Source organism: Drosophila sechellia, chromosome 3L, assembly GCF_004382195.2.
Source record: "Drosophila sechellia strain sech25 chromosome 3L, ASM438219v1, whole genome shotgun sequence".
Taxonomy (NCBI): domain Eukaryota; kingdom Metazoa; phylum Arthropoda; class Insecta; order Diptera; family Drosophilidae; genus Drosophila; species Drosophila sechellia.
Window position 1 is genome coordinate 4,244,863 of NC_045951.1, and position 18,752 is coordinate 4,263,614.

General features: G+C 40.8%; 5 protein-coding genes across 7 annotated transcripts; 2 read left to right on the plus strand and 3 right to left on the minus strand.

Moving 5' to 3' along the window:
• Positions 1-104: 104 nt before the first annotated feature.
• Positions 105-778, plus strand: LOC6610754 (V-type proton ATPase subunit e 2). Its single transcript, XM_002035284.2, has 2 exons — positions 105-184; positions 236-778. Exon 2 carries the CDS (start codon positions 251-253, stop codon positions 506-508), a length of 258 nt encoding a protein of 85 aa, XP_002035320.1. The 5' UTR covers positions 105-184; positions 236-250; the 3' UTR covers positions 509-778.
• A 305-nt stretch (positions 779-1,083) lies between these two features.
• Positions 1,084-18,638, plus strand: LOC6610756 (mucin-2). The gene is made up of 6 exons (XM_002035286.2): positions 1,084-1,328; positions 12,951-13,068; positions 14,639-14,954; positions 15,014-15,251; positions 15,311-15,473; positions 15,532-18,638. Exons 2-6 carry the CDS (start codon positions 12,982-12,984, stop codon positions 18,223-18,225), a joined length of 3,498 nt encoding a protein of 1,165 aa, XP_002035322.2. The 5' UTR covers positions 1,084-1,328; positions 12,951-12,981; the 3' UTR covers positions 18,226-18,638.
• Positions 3,925-5,195, minus strand: LOC116801137. Its single transcript, XM_032718936.1, has 4 exons — positions 4,781-5,195; positions 4,576-4,731; positions 4,351-4,518; positions 3,925-4,297 (listed from the first exon to the last, which is right to left on the minus strand). The coding sequence occupies exons 1-4, from the start codon at positions 4,841-4,843 to the stop codon at positions 4,142-4,144; spliced, it is 543 nt and encodes a 180-aa protein (XP_032574827.1). The 5' UTR covers positions 4,844-5,195; the 3' UTR covers positions 3,925-4,141.
• LOC116801138 lies at positions 6,364-7,069 on the minus strand. 2 transcript variants are annotated; one of them, XM_032718940.1, is made up of 4 exons: positions 7,002-7,069; positions 6,797-6,952; positions 6,634-6,740; positions 6,364-6,535 (listed from the first exon to the last, which is right to left on the minus strand). In XM_032718940.1, the coding sequence occupies exons 1-4, from the start codon at positions 7,062-7,064 to the stop codon at positions 6,364-6,366; spliced, it is 498 nt and encodes a 165-aa protein (XP_032574831.1). In that variant the 5' UTR covers positions 7,065-7,069. The 2 variants fall into 2 exon arrangements, with proteins under 2 accessions (XP_032574831.1, XP_032574830.1); XM_032718939.1 differs by having other exon boundaries at positions 6,364-6,519; positions 6,573-6,740.
• On the minus strand, positions 7,787-8,497 carry LOC6610755. Of its 2 annotated transcripts, none has more exons than XM_032718938.1 (4): positions 8,435-8,497; positions 8,229-8,384; positions 8,047-8,163; positions 7,787-7,948 (listed from the first exon to the last, which is right to left on the minus strand). In XM_032718938.1, the coding sequence occupies exons 1-4, from the start codon at positions 8,495-8,497 to the stop codon at positions 7,787-7,789; spliced, it is 498 nt and encodes a 165-aa protein (XP_032574829.1). The 2 variants fall into 2 exon arrangements, with proteins under 2 accessions (XP_032574829.1, XP_032574828.1); XM_032718937.1 differs by having other exon boundaries at positions 7,787-7,942; positions 7,996-8,163.
• Positions 18,639-18,752: the final 114 nt, after the last annotated feature.

Sequence of the window (18,752 nt, forward strand, 5' to 3'; positions counted from 1 at the left end):
AACAGTTGTTAATTTTTAATTAAAAAAAATTATATTTATTGTTTAAATTAAAGCTTATTTCGGAATCTGTATACACAAAAAAAGTAACTAATTTTAGATTTCGACGATAACCACAGGTTATGAAGATGAAGATATCGATGTGCGATAACTATTGATTTTTCGTATACAGCAGTTAGGAAAAACGGTGGGTTTGCAATAAATACCGTAAAATCTGGGAAATTATTGTATTTTAAAGATTCAAAGCCGAAAAATGGGTGCCGCTTTCTTTCCCGTGCTGTTTTTCACCGCCTTGTGGGGCGGTGTGGGCATCGCCATGCCCATAATGACACCCAAAGGACCTCACCAGAATCTCATCCGATGCATCCTGATGCTAACCGCCGCGTGCTGCTGGCTCTTTTGGCTATGTTGCTACATGGCCCAAATGAATCCCTTGATCGGGCCCAAACTGAAGCGCGATGTGGTGGCCATGATTGGAAGGTCCTGGAACAACCCAATTGTGGCTGGTTAGGAAAATAGAATGACTGCTAACTAAATTATTCCGCAATAATCTCCAATTTAGCTGTTTGTATTACGTTGTAAATAAGAAGTGAAAATATCATAATAATGTGTTCTGTTAAAATATCAGGTATCCAATAATATATTCACTGTTTAGATTGCGTTGTACATCAACTAGTACATCTGCAGAAAATAATTATTGTTTCAAACCAAATATTCTTTCTACCAAAATAAATTGTAAAAATGAGAATTTGAAAAGGTCTAATAAATTGAATAATTTAAACAGTTATGCTGAATAAATTTCAAAAACAAGAAAGTATTTTGACATTCCGAACCAAAAGACAGCCAACTTTTCCTTTCTGTTTGCACATATTTATATTTTAATTTTCTTTATAACTACTGCAGTAGCTGGTCCACAATAGAAATGCCTTCCCTGTCAATTTGAATAACAGAAGAATAACGATACTTTTGCTGATAAGCGGAGAGCGAAGAGAAAGAGTGGAGAGAGAGAGCCCATCTTCTTTTCTCTTTTCTTCTCTTGTCTTCTGGGGGCCAACACCACCGAGATTTGTGACCACCGTCTTCAGTTTACCTTCAGTCACGGGCGCGATCAGTTGGCTTTTCCGATTCGTGTGGTTTTGCAGTGTCCATGGAGGAAAATACCGTGAATTTCCGAATCAATAGGAATTAGTCGCATGCAAAATAATCCAAACTGTGCAGCATTTGTGATTGAATTCAAGTGCAAATCGATCGCAGGGAGTGATTCTTAATTCTCAAATGGAAACCGCCTTCTGCAACGGTGGACGATAATTGAGTGAAGCAAAACCTGGCAGGTGAGCTAGTTAGGAGTTTACAACTTAATTTGCAAGAAAGGTGCAGGAGCATTCCGGAATCTTCGGACTCTCCCTAAGCCGCGACTTGGGCCATAAACTAGTTAGGCATGCCATAAAGCACCGGGTGTGCAGAAGGTCCGAAACTGGTTACATTACCAACAGCGTAAGATGTCTAAAAAGCCTGGCCGAGCACAATAATCGCGCACAAACGAGCTGGCAAAGCAGGAAAATTATGGATGTTAAAACGAAAAAAATAGCAATAAAAAAAGAACCAGTCTGTAATAAAAGAAATTAGAAATTAAGACGCCGCCAGCCACCCGAAAAAAAGGGCGGCACGAAGCAAAGAGCATTCTTCCAAGGCAGCCATTCCGAAACCAACTGGCACTGGCACCAATAAAAGCGTTGAGAATGTCTTAAAAAGGTGGACAGGTGATCGTCCAAAGAGCTCGAAAAAAACAAAAGGCCCAGAGATCGCTTTGTTGCCTCCTCGCGACGCGATTCTTCTTGGTGTCGCTTTATATGTCGCTAACCGCGCAATTACCACGTTCATGAACTGGGCCAATCGACAGTTCACCGCTCACTGTTCACCGTGCTCGGTTCACTTCGCTCTTGGCCATCTCCCATTTTCCCCCCGGCCATTCCGGAGCCGGACCCGTTGCACTCCGCTTGGGAGCCACGACATCGGAGATGGCGCACCGCTGGAGGAAACTCCATTATCATCCGATCCCACTAACCGCTATAAGATGAGTGGGTCGCCCATTATGTCGGCGGATTGTTATGGGAGATCGGATAGAAGCGGTTGCATCGATAGGAACATAGTATATCGGAATTACGGGGCATCTTTGGGGGCTTAAACAAGCTATAACTAAGAACTTGGTCAAAAGAATAGGTAGCTATCCATAGCTATCCAAATTAATGCAAAAAATTCATACTTTACTGAAAAGAATTACATACATTACCAATGGTTGTAACTACCTCAGCATCATAAATCTTGAAAAATAATTCTAATATGGAAGAGAAATGACATATCATCATAGGATCAGTTGATCCTAGAAGAAGAAACATGTGCCTATTATAAAACATGTAAACAAGAAAACATATATACTGCCATTTTTATATTCATGTATATATTTTTTTTGATAGCATAGAAGGAATGTTCGTGACTGATCTACTTGTTTAGTTCGCCCCCTTTTCTATTTTACAACTGCATTTAAATATTTCTAAACAATTAAGTTTTTATGAGCCTAGCCCCGGGTGCTATTATCCTGACCGCAGCTGTGCCCATTAGAGATATGAGCGTTTTGCATGCGCCTATCTATGTACGTCGTTGCGGAAATTGATTTTTAGTCGCAGTTAAGATCTCAGCCGTTTAAAAAATAAAGCGGCAAAAAGACAGGAAGAGGCTGTGGCTCTCTTCTTCTCCGCTTTTTTTGTTTGACCCAATTCGGGGCGGGGCACCCAGTAATAGCCGACCACTGACGCAAATGCCCCAACGATCCAAACTGACTCATTGATAAGTGCAGCCGGAGAAAGTGCCAAGTGAGCAGAGCCACTGACTCAGCACGAGACACTCGGATGGGGATGCGGACTGGGACAAGGCTGTCTCGACTGGTTGCCAAATCCACTTCCAAATCCCAGCCAGCAGACGAATCCGAATCCAAGACCTCATCCTAGACGCATAAACACACCCATATCTTTCGCTCTTTCGTTTTATTTTCTCTGTCCAACTGTCAGCGAGGCATTTGCAGTGTTTCTCCCATTATTTTAACCACATTTTCGTGCTTCTTTTTCTATTTTGACAATTTTCACCTCATATTAGTTTCACTGAGGCAATGAAAATTTTCATGTTTTTTCGTCAGTCGGAAGTGGATCAAACGACAGACGAAATAGAAATGCGCAAAACCAGATTGAGATTGAAAAATTATGTACATTTTTACGAGCATTTCTCGGGTGTGAGTGCTGGTTTCGGTTTATTTTGATTTCGTTTTCGTTGTCTCGACACTCAAATTATTCATTTACGAGTTAATGAAACACTTTCGCTCGTTAAGAGCCGGTCAAGTCAGAGGCCGAATCTCGGAGATCTGAGATCTGTGCTCTTAAGATCTCAGGTTAATTCCCCGCCTCCACAAAAAAAAAAAGACTTTTTGTCTTGTCTCCGATTCTCCGCTCTTCTGCGGCAGCGAATGATTCTGCGTGGAGAATCACAAATTGGTCAAGAAACGGGGGGCTCATCATGAAGATATATCGCGACTGGCCCAAATTGGCAGTACCGACGACTGATCATCCGTGCCGCACGATTCTTCTGCGCGACGCCAAATGCCAAATGACAGAAGAATCCGAAGACTGGCCATCAGATTGATCTCCGTCTGGCTCTCCAACTGACTTGGCCTGGCCAGCAGTTCGTGCCGGGCCGGAATAGAAATAGAACATAACGCTAAGCTAAGCTGCGGCTAAATTGCATTCAAATGATGTAAAATCGCCTCTAATGGGACGATCTTTTGTTTCGCCTGCCAAGAGGAAAGCGACCTCAAATGCAAGAGTTCGTTGCGGTGAAGCGAACAGAGCACTCCGCTGCACTGTAAGAAAAACATATTCATTTACTGTAACTGAAATAACGAAAGTTACATTTTATTTGAGCATTTTAATACTACATCGCAATCCCACTAGCGGCGTAATGGGTATCTGATAGTTACATCATCCACCACCAATACACAAATATATCTAAATACATTCTTAATTAAGCTCGTCTTTAAGTTTATGATTCATTACTTGCATTCCAATTATATTGTTATAAATTTTGATTGCTTATATTATCAAGTAAGTGTCCAATAGAACTTAGTTATAGCTCGATTAATGTCGTAGGCTATCCAGTGACATTCAATCATATATTTTCCCTCCGGAAAGGGAAGTATTTTTGTGAGCTTATTATTTACACTATGATATGGCATCTTATCCAGCACAATATCATGCTGAAATAAACATATTATGAATATTTACTTAATGAATTTTAAGGTATACTTACGTCATATGGACAAGAGTGGTTTATATTAGAATAGTCCTTGAACCAACTGTAAAAGTAAGAGGCAACCGGATTGCGATTCGACGAGTTTAGGAATCTGCACACGTCTAAAGTCATATTGTAGAGAAAAGGCTTGTAGCCATTCAAACGTTTATAGAGACCAAATCGTATCTGAATTAAAGAAAAGTAACTTAATATAATAGCTTAAATATATTTAAATCATCATACCTTAATTTTGGTTATGGGCGTTTTTAGTAGTTTAACTTTACCGGATACATATTTGTATGTTCGGTTAACAGATTTCAGGATACAATATTCAAATAAGGCGAAGTCCTTATCCAGAGATTCGCACTGTACGTTTGTAAATTCCACTAGGGAATCGACCTGAAAGTAGATTTTTACATATGGTTTTTCAGTTAAAACCTTGTCTTACCTCTTTAAAATAATATGTAAACAAAAACATAAAGGCGACATAGAAATTCAGCTTGATTGCCATTATATCCTCTTGGTGTATGTATTTAACCGACAAAATTTGTAATTTTTTTGTGCACTCTTACACAGTAGAAAAGACTTCTATTCGTTTCTAAATTATAATAATTTATTGTTTTGCTTTAAAGTAAAACATGATAATCATTGAATTAAACTATTCACATTGGTTTGTCGGTGTTTTCTTTTTCTAAATCCCTTTTTGTTCCGCACTTTTGTAAATATGTAAATTTTCAGTAGTAAAATGTATCCTTTACATTATCAAACTACTCGTATACATTTTATACCGAAATAGTTTTTTACTTTAAATGTACGATCAAATCGGCATAAAGCAGCAAAGTGACAGAGGAAAAACAGAGCTTGCTGGTGGTTAAAATATTGATGTATCCATTAAAAACGATTCAAATTAGCTCAATTAAAAGCGTCAGTACTATTCAAAATCGGTATGGCTTTATCGAGAAAATTACGGTCATTAAACTTGACTATGTTTTAATTATGTAGTGAAAATATTGTGGGCCTGTTAACATATTTTAAGAAAATTTAAAAAGACTCATGTCAAAAGCTCCGATTGAATTGGATGAGCCTAATAAACAGATAAATAAATTTAAAAATCAGCACAAAAACTAAAATACAAAGTTAACAAGTCTAACACCACTAATTTATTTTTCTACGTGTTTGGGATTGATAGAAGGTCTCTCCACGCAGACGAATTAAAAGTGGAATGAAAAACATGAGTCCGCTGCAAGTTCTAGTGGGTACGGATCGGATAGATTGAGTACGGGCATGGGTTGCTCTGGCGAGGAGGAGCAGGAGTGGTTCCCCACTGGATGTGCGTGCCTCGCAAGCTAATCGTGGCACTAATTGCTGTTTGGGGTTTTTATCCACACAGTGCGTCTTGCATACATCAATTGTTGACATTTGCGTTTAGACACGGGCTCTCGGCCACTAGCCAAATGGAGTTATTCAGTACAATTTTTACACATGAATGAATAGGAACAAAATCCAATACATTGGTTGACCATCATCGGTGGGCAATGCTTTGTATTGTAATGTATTTGTTGTTATAAAGCTACCATAATACGATTTCCTATATATATATATTCTCGATTTGGATCGCTAGCCGAGTCGGTCTGGCCATGACCGTCTGAATGTCCGCCTATCCGTCCGTATGAACGTTGTGATCTCAGGCCTATAAATGCTTGATGGTTGAGATTTTTTTCCATTTTTTCCATTTAATTTTAACAGCTTGTGTGGAAATTTCAATCGATATGCTAAACCAATCTTTAATTCCTCGTTTGCACTCCCACTAGCTGAGTAACGAGTATCTGATAGTCGAGTAATCGATTACAGTGCTCTTTATTTGTGTGTTGTGTTTGTTATCCATGTAACAGTTTAAAAAAGATAGTGATATGTAACACAGACCACCAATACACAAAATATAAATAAATTCTTAATTAAACTGTTCATTAAGTTTATGATTAATTACTTGCATTCCAATTATAATGTTATAAATGTTGATTGCTTATATTATTAAGTAAGTGTCCAATAGAACTTAGTTATAGCTCGATCAATGTCGTAGGCTATCCAGTGACCTTCAATCATATATTTTCCCTCCGGAAAGGGAAGTATTTTGGTGAGCATATTATTTACACTATGATATGGCATCTTATCCAGCACAATATCATGCTGAAATAAATATAATATAAATATTTACCTACTGAATTTTAAGGTATACATACGTCAAAGGGACAAGAGTGGTTTGTGTTAGAATAGTCCTTGAACCAACTGTAAAAGTAAGAGGCAACCGGATTGGGATTCGGCGAGTTTAGGAATCTGCACGCGTCAAAAGTCATATTGTAGAGAAAAGGCTTGTAGCCATTCAAACGTTTATATAGACCAAATCGTATCTGAATTAAAGAAAAGTAACTTAATATAAAGCATAAATATATTTAATTCATCATACCTTAATTTTGGTTATGGGCGTTTTTAGGAGGTTAACTTTAATGGATACATATTTGTATGTTCGGTTAACAGATTTCAGGAAACAATATTCAAATAAGGCGAAGTCCTTATCCAGAGATTCGCACTGTACGTTTGTAAATTCCACTAGGGAATCGACCTGAAAGTAGATTTTTACATATGGTTTTTCAGTTAAAACCTTGTCTTACCTCTCTAAAATAATATGTAAACAAAAACATAAAGGCGACATAGAAATTCAGCTTAATTGCCATTATATCCTCTTAGTGTATGTATTTAACCGACAAAATTTGTAATTTTTTTGTGCACTCTTACACAGTAGAAAAGACTTCTATTCGTTTCTAAATTATAATAATTTATTGTTTTGCTTTAAAGTAAAACATGATAATCATTGAACTAAACTATTCACATTGGTTTGTCGGTGTTTTCTTTTTCTAAATCCCTTTTTGTTCCGCACTTTTGTAAATATGTAAATTTTTAGTAATAGCTTAGCACTGAATGTATCCTTTACATTATCAAGCTACTCGTATACATTTTATACCGGAATATTTTCTTACTTTAAATGTACGATCAAATCGGCATTAAGCAGCAAAGTGACAGAGGAAAAACAGAGCTCGCTGGTGGTTAAAATATTGATGTATCCATTAAAAACGATTTTAATTAGCTCAATTAAAAGAGTAAATACTATTCCAAATCGGTATGGTTTCATCGGGTTAAATACTGTCATTAAAATTGACTATGTTTTAATTATGTAGCGAAAATATGGTGGTTTGGGCTTTAAACGAATTTTAAGAACATGAAAAAATGCTTTAGAAGGCTATATAAAACATAATTTTTTTACATATCTCTCACCACTAAGCCATGTAGTTATTTGAATATGTTCGTCATTAAGCTCGTCTTTTAAATTAAAATACATTTTTGCATTACAATTGCATTTTTATTATATGTTGCCATTGAATTAGTATTGCTTTTTAAATCAAGTAAGTGTCCAAAAGAACTTAGTTATAGCTCGATCAATGTCGTAGGCTATCCAGTGCATTTCAATCATATATTTTCCCTCCGGAAAGGGCAGTATTTTGGTAATCTTATTGTTTATATTATCATACGGCATCTTATCTAGCACAATATCATGCTGAAATAAATATAATATGAATATTTACTTAATGAATTTCAAGGTATACTTACGTCATATGGACAAGAGTGGTTTGTGTTAGAATAGTCCTTGAACCAACTGTAAAAGTAAAGAGCAACCGGATTGGGATTCGGCGAGTTTAGGAATCTGCACGCGTCGAAACTCAAATTGTAGAGAAAGGGCTTATAGCCATTCAAACGTTTATAGAGACCTAAACGCACCTGAATTAAATAATATAAACTTATTAATTTGGCTTAAAATATAATTAGATATATGTTAATTATACCTTTACTTTGCTCACGGGTATCTTTAGGAGTTTAACTTTTACGGAAACGTATTTGTATGTTCGGTTTTCAGATTTCAGGAAACAATATTCAAATAAGGCGAAGTCCTTATCCAGAGATTCGCACTGTATGTTTGTAAATTCCACTACAGAATAAACCTAAAAGTACCTTTTTTATTATGGTTTTTCAGTAAAACAGTAAAACAAACCTCTGTGAAATAATTTGTAAGCAAAATCAGAGAGGCGACGAAGAAATTCAGCTTGATTGCCATTATATCCTTTTGGTATATATATTAAACTGGCTAATAAACTTGAACTACACTTTATCTTTATACAAATAATGCAATTACGACTGGAATAATGCAGTTATTCTTTGATAAACTGTTTAAATTGTTACATCCACGACCACATCGGCATTATGACAGCGTGAAAATAGAGCTTGTTAGTGATTAATTTTTGGCTGTATCCATTAAAAGCGTTCCAAATTAGCTAGCCAACATTCATCAATTAGAAAAGAACACTATTCAAAATCAATTTGGTCTTATCGATAAATATACAGTCCATCAAATTGTTTATAAATTACCTAAATTATGCTTCAACATATTGACTATTGATAGTCAGCACAACTAAACTTATATTTCAACGATACTAATTTATTATTCATTGGTAAAAATCCGTATCCAGAAGAAGTTCCTATTTTGGATTCATGCTAGAATCACTTCCTGCTAATTGGGATCGGAAATGAAATGATTTCGATTGAAGTTCGCTAAGTAATATGGAACGAATTCACCCGCTACATTGTTGCCAGAGTTCCCATCTTGACCAACAAGTCACACATCCGGCATTTAGCACTGTTGTTAATACTGTTACCTCAGCCTAACGGTGCTGGCCACCTGACTTGACACTTTTCACCTTCGATGGGCCGCCCTGTACAGTCGGCCCTCGAGTGAGCAAAGTTCTGCATTTAGTGAGTAATCAAGTTTCCGAATAATTCTCGCTGACATGTGAGAATAAGTAAAACCTGGCGGATTTGTTGGTTTTTAATTAGTTTGGTCGGCGGTTACACCGTAGCGGTGCATGCTTTTAATGACTATTCCCAACACTCTTCACAACTCCGCTCTTTTCATGTTATAATATATTTGTGTTCTTTTCGTTCTTGTCAACTTTTCCCCTCCGTTTGTCGCAGAAATGAAGTGCACTCTTAGTTCCGCAATGCTTGGGCACTGAGTGCCATACTTTGTATCCAAGCCGCGTGGTTCTGAGCACCCAAAGAGTACCCACTCCATCCCATAGATACATACATATGTATGTGGTGTTTTCTAGCCCCATCTCTATGAAGTGGTCATGCTCCAGTAAGAGCCTGGTAGTTGGCGCCGTTAGAGCGATTACGAAACTGCAAACGCTGCACGGATTGCTTTCAACGCATACTCGTACATATTCATTCCTTAATGGCCATAAACATTTTAATTAATTAATCGTACAATTAGCGGCAACGTTACTTTGTTCGGAACTGCAGTGTGTTCACCAAGAAACATTTGGTATTAGACGAAGTTCTTGCCAAGAAAAAGAAGCCATAATCCAAATAGTTAAACTCAGCTTTGGTTTATATATATCTTAAAGATATTATTTTAAAATATTTTCATTTTCAGTTTGTGTTTGTTTTAGTTTTTTTACCTATTACCAATCTCTTTCCTACATCTTCTTTGTTATTTTTAGCGAATTTCTACTGTATCTTCCATTCTGTTTAAATTAGACTATTTTTGCTTGGGAAAGGAAAGCGCCACAGAAGATTGCATAAATTTGCACACTGCCCAGCTGAAATTGAGCCATCAATTATGACATATGGCTAGCGGTTTTCGAACCGCCATAATGATGCTGCCAAATTGGCAATCACTTTCCAAAGTCGAACAAAAGTCGCTGGTTTGATAAATAATCAAAACGACTGCATTGTTCGGATGATTCAATGAGCAGCTCCTCTAGTTTTCGATGCGCTCGAAATGGACTTTCCATTTCACCGTCGTTTTCCGATAAGCATCCATTGACATCGATGCCTCACCTGTGAAAAAATAAATAAAATAACACCGCCACCCCCCTTCTTCCATGGAGCACCTGTCACATTTCACTTTCTTCGACACTTTGTCGGCAAGAGACTTTTATGATTGAAAGTGGCTGGGAATCTTAATCTGGCCGAAAATCGCGTCGCATTTGCCTAGATATCGGCCGCAATGGGTTAAACGTGCCAACGGGTTAATGGCCGACTTCCGTTAGACATTTTGCAGCTATGTACATATATAAATATATATATATCTACCTGCAAACCGACAACTGCCTGATTTTTCAGATCAAATTCTCATCAATCATTCTTTGACGCTTTTTCGTCCAGCAATTTCTCCGGCAGTGAAAATCGGCTAATGCGAGAAATTTAATCAACTTATGCGTGGCCGGCGACGTCTTAATACTTAATGCCTAAATCGAAATAAAAAACCAAAAAAAAGAAAAAAAACAGTCAAGTGAGTGTGTGTGCTAGCAATATTTTTGTTTTATTTCTGTATTTTCGTTAACATTTTTACGCCGCTCAGACGCAAGCCAATTTATTCTTTCTTTCTCCAAAGCACAGCAACGTGACTACAGCTGCGGTCAAGATAGTGTAAACACAAATATATACATCAATATAAGAAATATTAGATTCGATTTTTAAAACAATGGCTAGATGCTTGCTTATCAAAAATATTGCATTCATAAAAATGTGGCTTAGATAATTTGAGGTTGTTTTAGTTTAACAGCGGATTAAAACAAAAGTTAACTTGTTAAATATTTTCAACATACGCCTATTGCTTTGCCCGCCATTGTGAGTACGTACTGGGAGACGAGCACAAGTTACCAGTTTTGGTTTGGGCCATCGCCGGGCTTCACCTCACCACTTCACCACGCCTCCCCGCACCTTCTATTCCCCGTGGCTCCGCGCATGCGCATCTGGGTCAAAAGCTGGTGGCTATGGCTTTGGCCACGGCGATGAGGATGACGACGGCTATGGCGATGGCTCCCCAAGCGTTCTAACTGTTTCGGGTGGAGGGTGACTGGATTCCCCCTGGAGCCCAGCCATATAGACACATTGGAACATGTGTACCTCCACTCTAATTGCAGTGGTTCTTCAATTTGCCTCATTTTCTGCCAGCTTGAGCGCGTTTTTGGCGCTCATTTTATTAGGCAAATGGGTTTCCGTTCCATTTCAATGGGAAGTGGCGGCGATGACAGTGAGATTCCGGGCCATCTTTTACAGTTAATGGGGGTTACCAGGAAAGGAATAAACCGGAAGATTTATGGTCTTTTAGAACCACTCACGCGGGCCATAAAACCAATGGTTCAATGGGAGTAATCTGTTTCAAGTAAGATAAACATGGCTCATAAGAATACCGAATAAATCTGCGGCTTTCCCAGACCCTTTTAGACCCATTACTATGCCATTTTGCATAATCCCCCATTAGGTTTGTCTTCGATTTCTGATTATCCAACAAAGGGGCTTCTGCCGGCCTGATTACCATTCAAAGTATCGAATTAGTTTCTCCTCGTTGGCCAGAGCCCATCATCAAGGCATTCCGAAAATATAACAGAACTTTTACTTTTGCCAGCTCGAAAAGCTCAGCTCGGGCCACGATCATCCATCCACAGAAGAGACCATCTGTGGCCCGCGGCTTTGCCGCACCGAAAAGACTATTTTTACACACGTTTCACCGCGGCTGAACTTTGCTTTTGATTGCACATGTACAACTAAACCATACATTGTGGCTTCATAACTACCGAGATCTTACATGTGTATATGACGGCGGAACAAGCCATAACCCGGGCCGGCCCCATCGCATCCCATCTTGGATGTGGAGAACTGGTTTCCATCCCACTCCAACGCCAGCCCATCTGCTGTGTACTTAAGCCGTTCGGAGTGGGTTCTTTATGCTGGAGCCGGGCTTCCCATGAAGTGAAAATTCCAAATTTGTAGGGCTCAGCCATTGAGCGTATCGGAGTGTCGGGGAGTTCTCTAATTAAATTTTTTTGTTTATGCCACGGATAGCTTTCGCTTTTTACGACTGGTCACTGGAGAGCTCTTCACTTTGGTCCGGCGTTCGGTTCAATTAATTATGAAACTTATCTGATACCTTCATTCATTGAGAAGGTGGAACTTGGCTGGAATTTTTATTAGCATGAGAAATGTCTTCATTTGTTAGGAAAAGCAAGACGTTCTTAAGGACCGCTGTATTTCTGAACCAGCTTTCTTTGTTCTGGGAAATGTTTTATTATTGGGAGTGTCTCATAATTTGTTGTCTAATAAATTTCATCTGATTTGAAAAAATAATTTTCTAGGAATTCCTATGAGACTGCAACCATTTTTCCTTGTGTAGAACTACTCCTTTGAATACTTTTGAGTAGTTTGGAAAATGCAAATGCAAATCAAACCGGTTAACGGCATGCATATCTCATTGCCATTGTGCGCTGTTCTTTTCCTCTTTTCCCTGGCGAAAAGTGAGAATTTTCGCTTGGCTAATGGACTGGGAAACAGGATTAGCCGGTTCTCCGGCATGCTGGCCCATTAGTGACTCTTTTTCACAGCCTGATCCCGAGCACGGATCACTCAGGCCCACACCAAGTGGACCCGAAAGAAAGCAAAGACCGAAGAACGAAAGTGAAGAAAACGGCTAACAATGGTTTCCCCAAATTTTCTATCTTTTTCAGAACCTGCGACTGGAATTGTAACGGTGGAAAAATGGACACCGTCTATGGGACAAAGAAGTACTTCCAGAGTTTATCCGGCGTGAGTGATATATACAGGGCGCAGACATGTCGGCAAATGGTGAGTAATCCCCAATCGTTTATCACTTGCGGGGCACAAAAGGCTTAACGGTATCAAGTTGATTAGCATTCAGTAGGTCCAAGAATAGAATCGGGGCCACAAATCCCTTTGTCAATAGAGTTGTTACATCAACTCGCGTCGGCCGTATCTTTTTTTGTGTTTCTCATACAGAACGCAGCTTGCATATTTATTTATCCATTTGCCTGTTTATTTGGGACCTGGGTCTCGGAATCGAGCTGTTTGCATTCCTCATTCACCAGCAAACTCGAGAGTCTAAAAAAAAGATACATAGGTACGAGTAACTAGCGAGCCAAACTCGACAGCAGAACGTTCTAAAAGGTGAATGACTTTCTCTGGCAGCGAAGAAAGAAATAAGAGGCAGCCAAGAGCCGCAGAAGAGAACGCAGAAGAAAAGAGCCGAGGAGACGGGAATTTGGCCAACTCAGTTTAGTTTAGCAGGGGGCCGAACGGAAGGCAAGGGAGCTGCTTCCCGGCCGAAAGAGAGGAACTAAGGGAAATGCCCTGCAGCTAACGAATGTTAAATGGTAATCAAGAAACAATCAAACTTTCCCACAGGCCCCTCGGGGATGTAACTCCCCGAGCAAATGCACCTACAGCCGAGGTCGAGATAATGGCCCATGGGGTTCTGAACATAAGTCATTGATTATTTGTAATTAAGAGGATTTGGATTTGGTTAGGAATGCTGGAAAAATAATAAACTGTTCTTTTTGGTAGATTATATATGTGAAGCGGAATATGGGACTTTTAAAAACTCAATTTATAAACAAACAAGATGTAAATCCCAAATTTAAAATAATTTAAATTTAAAAATAAAATGAATAATACAAATTTAAATGTAAAAATGTATTTACAGTTAGCTTAATGCGATTCATATTATCTGCAGTTAACAGTTTAAGTCTATATCAATGCCATGCCAGTCAGTCTTTTCAGTATCAATGTCAATGCCAAATCAAAAGACTTAAGCAAAAAACTTGTTTATGACGCTGCTAATAATATCACTTGAAAAAATCGAACGAGCTTATTGAATGGATAAATAAAGTCAATTGCAAAGAGAATACGCATTTTTAAAGATTAACATAGTAATATTAAACTTTTAGGCCTAAAACAGCTAGTTATATGATTGTAATTGTGCCTAGAAACACACGGAAGTTAGCCAGATTCTGAGAATCTGACCAAGTGCAATGACTTTGTACCAACCCAGGCTAATTAAATGCGTTTTCCCAGCCGTGTTAATGAGATGCATTAACAAATCATGACAAGTGCTCGCCGGCGATAGCGATTCTGACATAACGCTGGGAAAGCTTGAGGGGAAGTTTGGTTTTTGCGGTTCTTGGAGATACCAGCAATTGAGTCCAAGAGGGGGCCGTTAGAGACCAACTTCCGTCATCTAGATTGGGAGTCACGATAGAAAGTGGCCGAAGAAGGGTCGTCGACGAGAAAGTTGTGCGACTTCTGGCGGCTAATTATGGAATTAGTGGCCATCGGGATCGATTCTGGGCTGGCATACTTTGGCAACCTGGTTAAGAACAACTGACATCTTCTTTCGCAGAGCGCGGACTATACATACCAGAACACAGTTGGCCGGAGGTCTCAGCTGGGGGCATACTACCACATGAACAAGCAGCCCTCGTACACCAATGAGCACAGTCTGAACAGTCAGTATGGTTACAATACGTGGGGCATCTGGCGGGATGGCAGGAACATAGCGCCATCCACCTTCTCGGCAAAGACGCACACGCAGTACCCCAAGAATCGATCATTCAGCATTATCCTTACAACGGCTGCATTCATCGTCCTGCTGGCCGTCATCTCAATAGCAGGATTGGCATTTTACTTCAGCTCTATAAAAACCAATCTCGAGGATCGTAAGTATTTGAAAGATATAATAGTTGGTAAATACTTAATACTCGGTAACTTTAAACAGCTGTCATGGGCTTTGAGGGTTCCTTCCGCATCGCCAAAGGGGATCTCTTCTCCACTGGTTTGAAGTACAACCACACCACCACCTACAAACAGAAGATCGATTTCTATAAGAGATTCGTGGAGCGTTCCATGATGGACAATGGACTGCAGCCACTGCGCACCGATGTCTGGGGCTTTGGTGACGGTCCACTGATAAAGGTCTCATTCCGCGTATTCCTCGATGTCCGTAAACTGCCGCAGTAAGAAAACATTATTTCCAAATTATTTCCACCGATTTCATGTTCGTCCTCTTTGTCAGAAACATCCTGAGTGTCGAGGAGTACATCAAGGAGTCTCTGTTCCTGGAAACTTCGGCTGCAAAATCCTTATATCGCTCACTGCGTTTGGACACGGAGTCGGTGGAGATCAAGCGCATAATGGATGAGCAGGTGGTGCGATCTGCAGCGATATTAAAAGAAGCCGTAAGACAAGAGTCCTCTCAAAGTTGTTATCATTGTAAAACCATTCTCTATCCCACAGCAAACGGTGCCCACTAGTCAAACACAACTGGAAAAGCGTCTCATGAAAAAGGGCAGCACACCGGCAACTCCTCCAGTTCATCCCAAACCGAATCCGAATACCACGCCCAAACCGAAGAATCCTCTGCTGCGCAATCACTCCGCCGACGAAGAGCCCGATATCGATGTGGAGAATGCACCAGTTATTCAAGGATCTTTCGAGGGTTCCTTCGAGATCACCAAGACGGACGCGGACATAGCCCGGAAGAAGACTCCGCCCACTCGCGCCTACCAGGCCGCTAGTAGCACCTTGCCACCCAAGGCCATTGCGGTTACGCCCTTTTCCTTGAGGGTGAAGCCCAAGAAGCCGAGCATCGAGAAGCTAACAACGGTGCTACCGCAACAAGTGCCCACTGGAGGTCCCAATAGCTCCACCAGGGCAACCACCAAGGCCACCAAGGCAACAACTACCACGAAGAGGACCACAACTTCCACTACGAGGAAAACTACAACAACGACTACTCCGAAGCCTACAACTACTACTACTACCACGGAGGCCACTACAACTACCACTACCTCAACGACTACAACAACACCCCCACCACCTCCAAGCACCACTAGAGCAACCACCACAAGCACCACCACTTTTACCTATCCCTCCGTGAGCACACCTCATCCGAATCAAGGGGGATCTCTGCCCAAATTGGATGCCAATTTGTTTACCACGTTCCCCATTTTGGACACTCAACCGTGGAGACCCATGCACCGAGAGGTTCCTGAGCTGCTACCCGGACCACCGCCCGCTTTTCCGACAAAAACTCTACCCGGTGGAACCACTCCCACAGTGAACCACATACCGCAGAGGAGAATCGACGAATTTGAACTGCCCTTCATTGCAGACAATCCCACGCCTCCAACAGCTGCTGTGGCTCCAGTGACAGTGGATCCCTATAGTTTGGGATTCCTTAATCCGGGATTGCGAGTACAAGAGCCAAAACCCAATCTAGGACCACAGCCACAGGATCAGGACATGCTGTTTTATCATAATTTCGGCAGTCCGATCTTTATGCCGGGCACCGAGAATATAGAACGCTTGGGAGGAGCGCTGGTGGAACCACATCCTTTGCCTGTTCCTCTTATAGATGATGTTATTATACCGCCATTCAAGCCCATCGATGCTACCATGGGAACGGGTGATAAGATACCCTTCAATCTGGACGCCAGCAACGAAAGATTCGAGCATTTGGGTGGAGGAGTTATTGCAAAGAAGCCCCAGGAGAAGCTGGAGAAGAAGGAGCAACCATCAAAGAAAGAGCAATTGGAACCACACGTCAAGGAAGCGAATCAGACGGCTCCGGAAAAGAAGAAAATTCAGGCGAATAGGGATCAGAAGCCAGATCAACCAGAGATAACCACTAAAGTGGAAAAGAAACAAGAGAAAGTGGAGGTCACCACCATACCTACAAACGTACCAGTTAAAAGCTCACCCAAGCCAACGAAGTCTCCATCTCTGCCCTCGCTGAAACCTACGGATAACTCTGTGTTGGCCGACACCATTGGAGAATTCTTCATGGAGCTGCTTAATCTGCCCAAAGAGGAAAATGCGACTGCGACTAAAAAACCAACAGAGGATGCAATAGAATCCCGGATAGAGCCTGAGGAAGAGGAATCCCTGGATACTCTGAAGACCCCCAGTGTAAGCCACTCCAAGCCGAACTTCATGAACCTCAAGGAGATCATTCTGCAGAGGAATACACCCTCATCGATTCTCTCCAACGAAACTTTGGAGGAATCCACAACCACGACGATGCCGACGACAACAACAAGCACCACAACGGAGGAGCCCAGAACCACGAAAAGGAATCGCATTCGAACCACCAGTGAACGGCCCACAATGATGGACGACTCAAACCTATTTCCTTCCCACTCCAAATGGGAGTTTGTCAATAGTTCATCGGCTCAAGGATTTGGACATAACTCTAATATGAGGAAGGTATTCAATCAGACCCTGCAGGCTTGGGTATCGGAGGACATTGACAAGTCGGAGAACTTGACTTTAAACGATATCAAGACAAGGATCAACAACGCCAGTAACATTCAGGACATCTCCCTGATCTTTGATACGTTGGCCTCCAAGCTGGGCATTACTCCCAGTGTTCCCAATAAGTTTCCTCCGTTTTCGCAAAACAAACTGAAGCAAGCTCCGAAGGAAGATGTCACAAGGAGACCAATACCCAGCTCCACCACCATGGAAATACCATTACTGATTCCGGAATCTCTTCTGCCTGTCGAAAGGGAGCCGTTTATTAAGCCCATGTCTAGTTTTATAGATGATGGCTCCTCGGAAGTCCTGGGAGCGGCTATTCCCGTGATTGGCGAGGCTGAAGTGGAGGTAGTCGATCCACTAAACTACGAGGAGATGCTCAAGATCTCACAGTTCGCTGCCAGCAGTACGGAACCGAGTGTCCATAAGCTGGTGACACTTCTTCCTGTGAGATCCAACTCCGGAATCCGAACCTACAGACCACCAGCCGCGGATGAGGAGACGCAGAGGAGTGCCAGTGCTCCGGCCCCCTTGGCTGCACCTGCACCTGCTCCTTCGCCCGGAAAGATTAGCATACGGCGCAAGAGCAACCTCCACCAGAGCCGGAGATTCGGACAACCTCCTGCAGAGGCGGTGGTCAAGGGCGGCATTCAGGTGACGGTTAAGAAGTGATCACAGAGCCGGCCAAATAGCCTCATCATGAGATTAGAGGAGAAAGGAGTTCTACCACAGAACACAAGGATGTAGCTTAAACCACTCTATATGTTAGTTATAAGTAGGGAATATAACTTTAGTTAGGTCGATCGTGCATATGACGAAATCTTGTTCGAAAATTGTTACGCGAATGGGAACAATTTTGGAATGACACTTTTGATTATATTGGCGGAAACTGCGACTGCCAGTCCTCAGTATTTAAGACAAATCACACATCACATTCATTGTATAAGCATCGAATCTCTAGTATACGATCCAACGACATTCGAATATTATTTTTTTCAGTTCATTGCGATTCTTATGTTAATGTTAGCTACGGATGTAATGTATTGACTAAGCACGATCTTTAAATAAATGTGAATAATTTATTACAAGCTATGTCTTTTCCGATGAAAATGGATGGATAAATTCAAGTATTTTACAAATTTCAAATCTCGCGCTCACGATGAACCGCTATCTTAGTATTTTTCGTAGGCCGCAGATAC

What these genes read in the sequence shown, in the direction of transcription:
- LOC116801137 (XM_032718936.1), bottom strand. Translation starts at nt 4,843, where the DNA reads ATGGCAATCAAGCTGAATTTCTATGTCGCCTTTATGTTTTTGTTTACA. An exon ending in CGCCCATAACCAAAATTAAG is followed by an intron (nt 4,519 to 4,575) that starts GTATGATGATTT and finishes TCTTTAATTCAG; the next exon opens with ATACGATTTGGTCTCTATAA. An exon ending in ACCACTCTTGTCCATATGAC is followed by an intron (nt 4,298 to 4,350) that starts GTAAGTATACCT and finishes TGTTTATTTCAG; the next exon opens with CATGATATTGTGCTGGATAA.
- LOC116801138 (XM_032718939.1), bottom strand. Translation starts at nt 7,064, where the DNA reads ATGGCAATTAAGCTGAATTTCTATGTCGCCTTTATGTTTTTGTTTACA. An exon ending in TTACATATTATTTTAGAGAG is followed by an intron (nt 6,953 to 7,001) that starts GTAAGACAAGGT and finishes ATCTACTTTCAG; the next exon opens with GTCGATTCCCTAGTGGAATT. An exon ending in ACCACTCTTGTCCCTTTGAC is followed by an intron (nt 6,520 to 6,572) that starts GTATGTATACCT and finishes TATTTATTTCAG; the next exon opens with CATGATATTGTGCTGGATAA.
- LOC6610756 (XM_002035286.2), top strand. Translation starts at nt 12,982, where the DNA reads ATGGACACCGTCTATGGGACAAAGAAGTACTTCCAGAGTTTATCCGGC. An exon ending in CGCAGACATGTCGGCAAATG is followed by an intron (nt 13,069 to 14,638) that starts GTGAGTAATCCC and finishes CTTCTTTCGCAG; the next exon opens with AGCGCGGACTATACATACCA. An exon ending in GATGTCCGTAAACTGCCGCA is followed by an intron (nt 15,252 to 15,310) that starts GTAAGAAAACAT and finishes CCTCTTTGTCAG; the next exon opens with AAACATCCTGAGTGTCGAGG.
- LOC6610755 (XM_032718937.1), bottom strand. Translation starts at nt 8,497, where the DNA reads ATGGCAATCAAGCTGAATTTCTTCGTCGCCTCTCTGATTTTGCTTACA. An exon ending in TTACAAATTATTTCACAGAG is followed by an intron (nt 8,385 to 8,434) that starts GTTTGTTTTACT and finishes AGGTACTTTTAG; the next exon opens with GTTTATTCTGTAGTGGAATT. An exon ending in ACCACTCTTGTCCATATGAC is followed by an intron (nt 7,943 to 7,995) that starts GTAAGTATACCT and finishes TATTTATTTCAG; the next exon opens with CATGATATTGTGCTAGATAA.
- LOC6610754 (XM_002035284.2), top strand. Translation starts at nt 251, where the DNA reads ATGGGTGCCGCTTTCTTTCCCGTGCTGTTTTTCACCGCCTTGTGGGGC.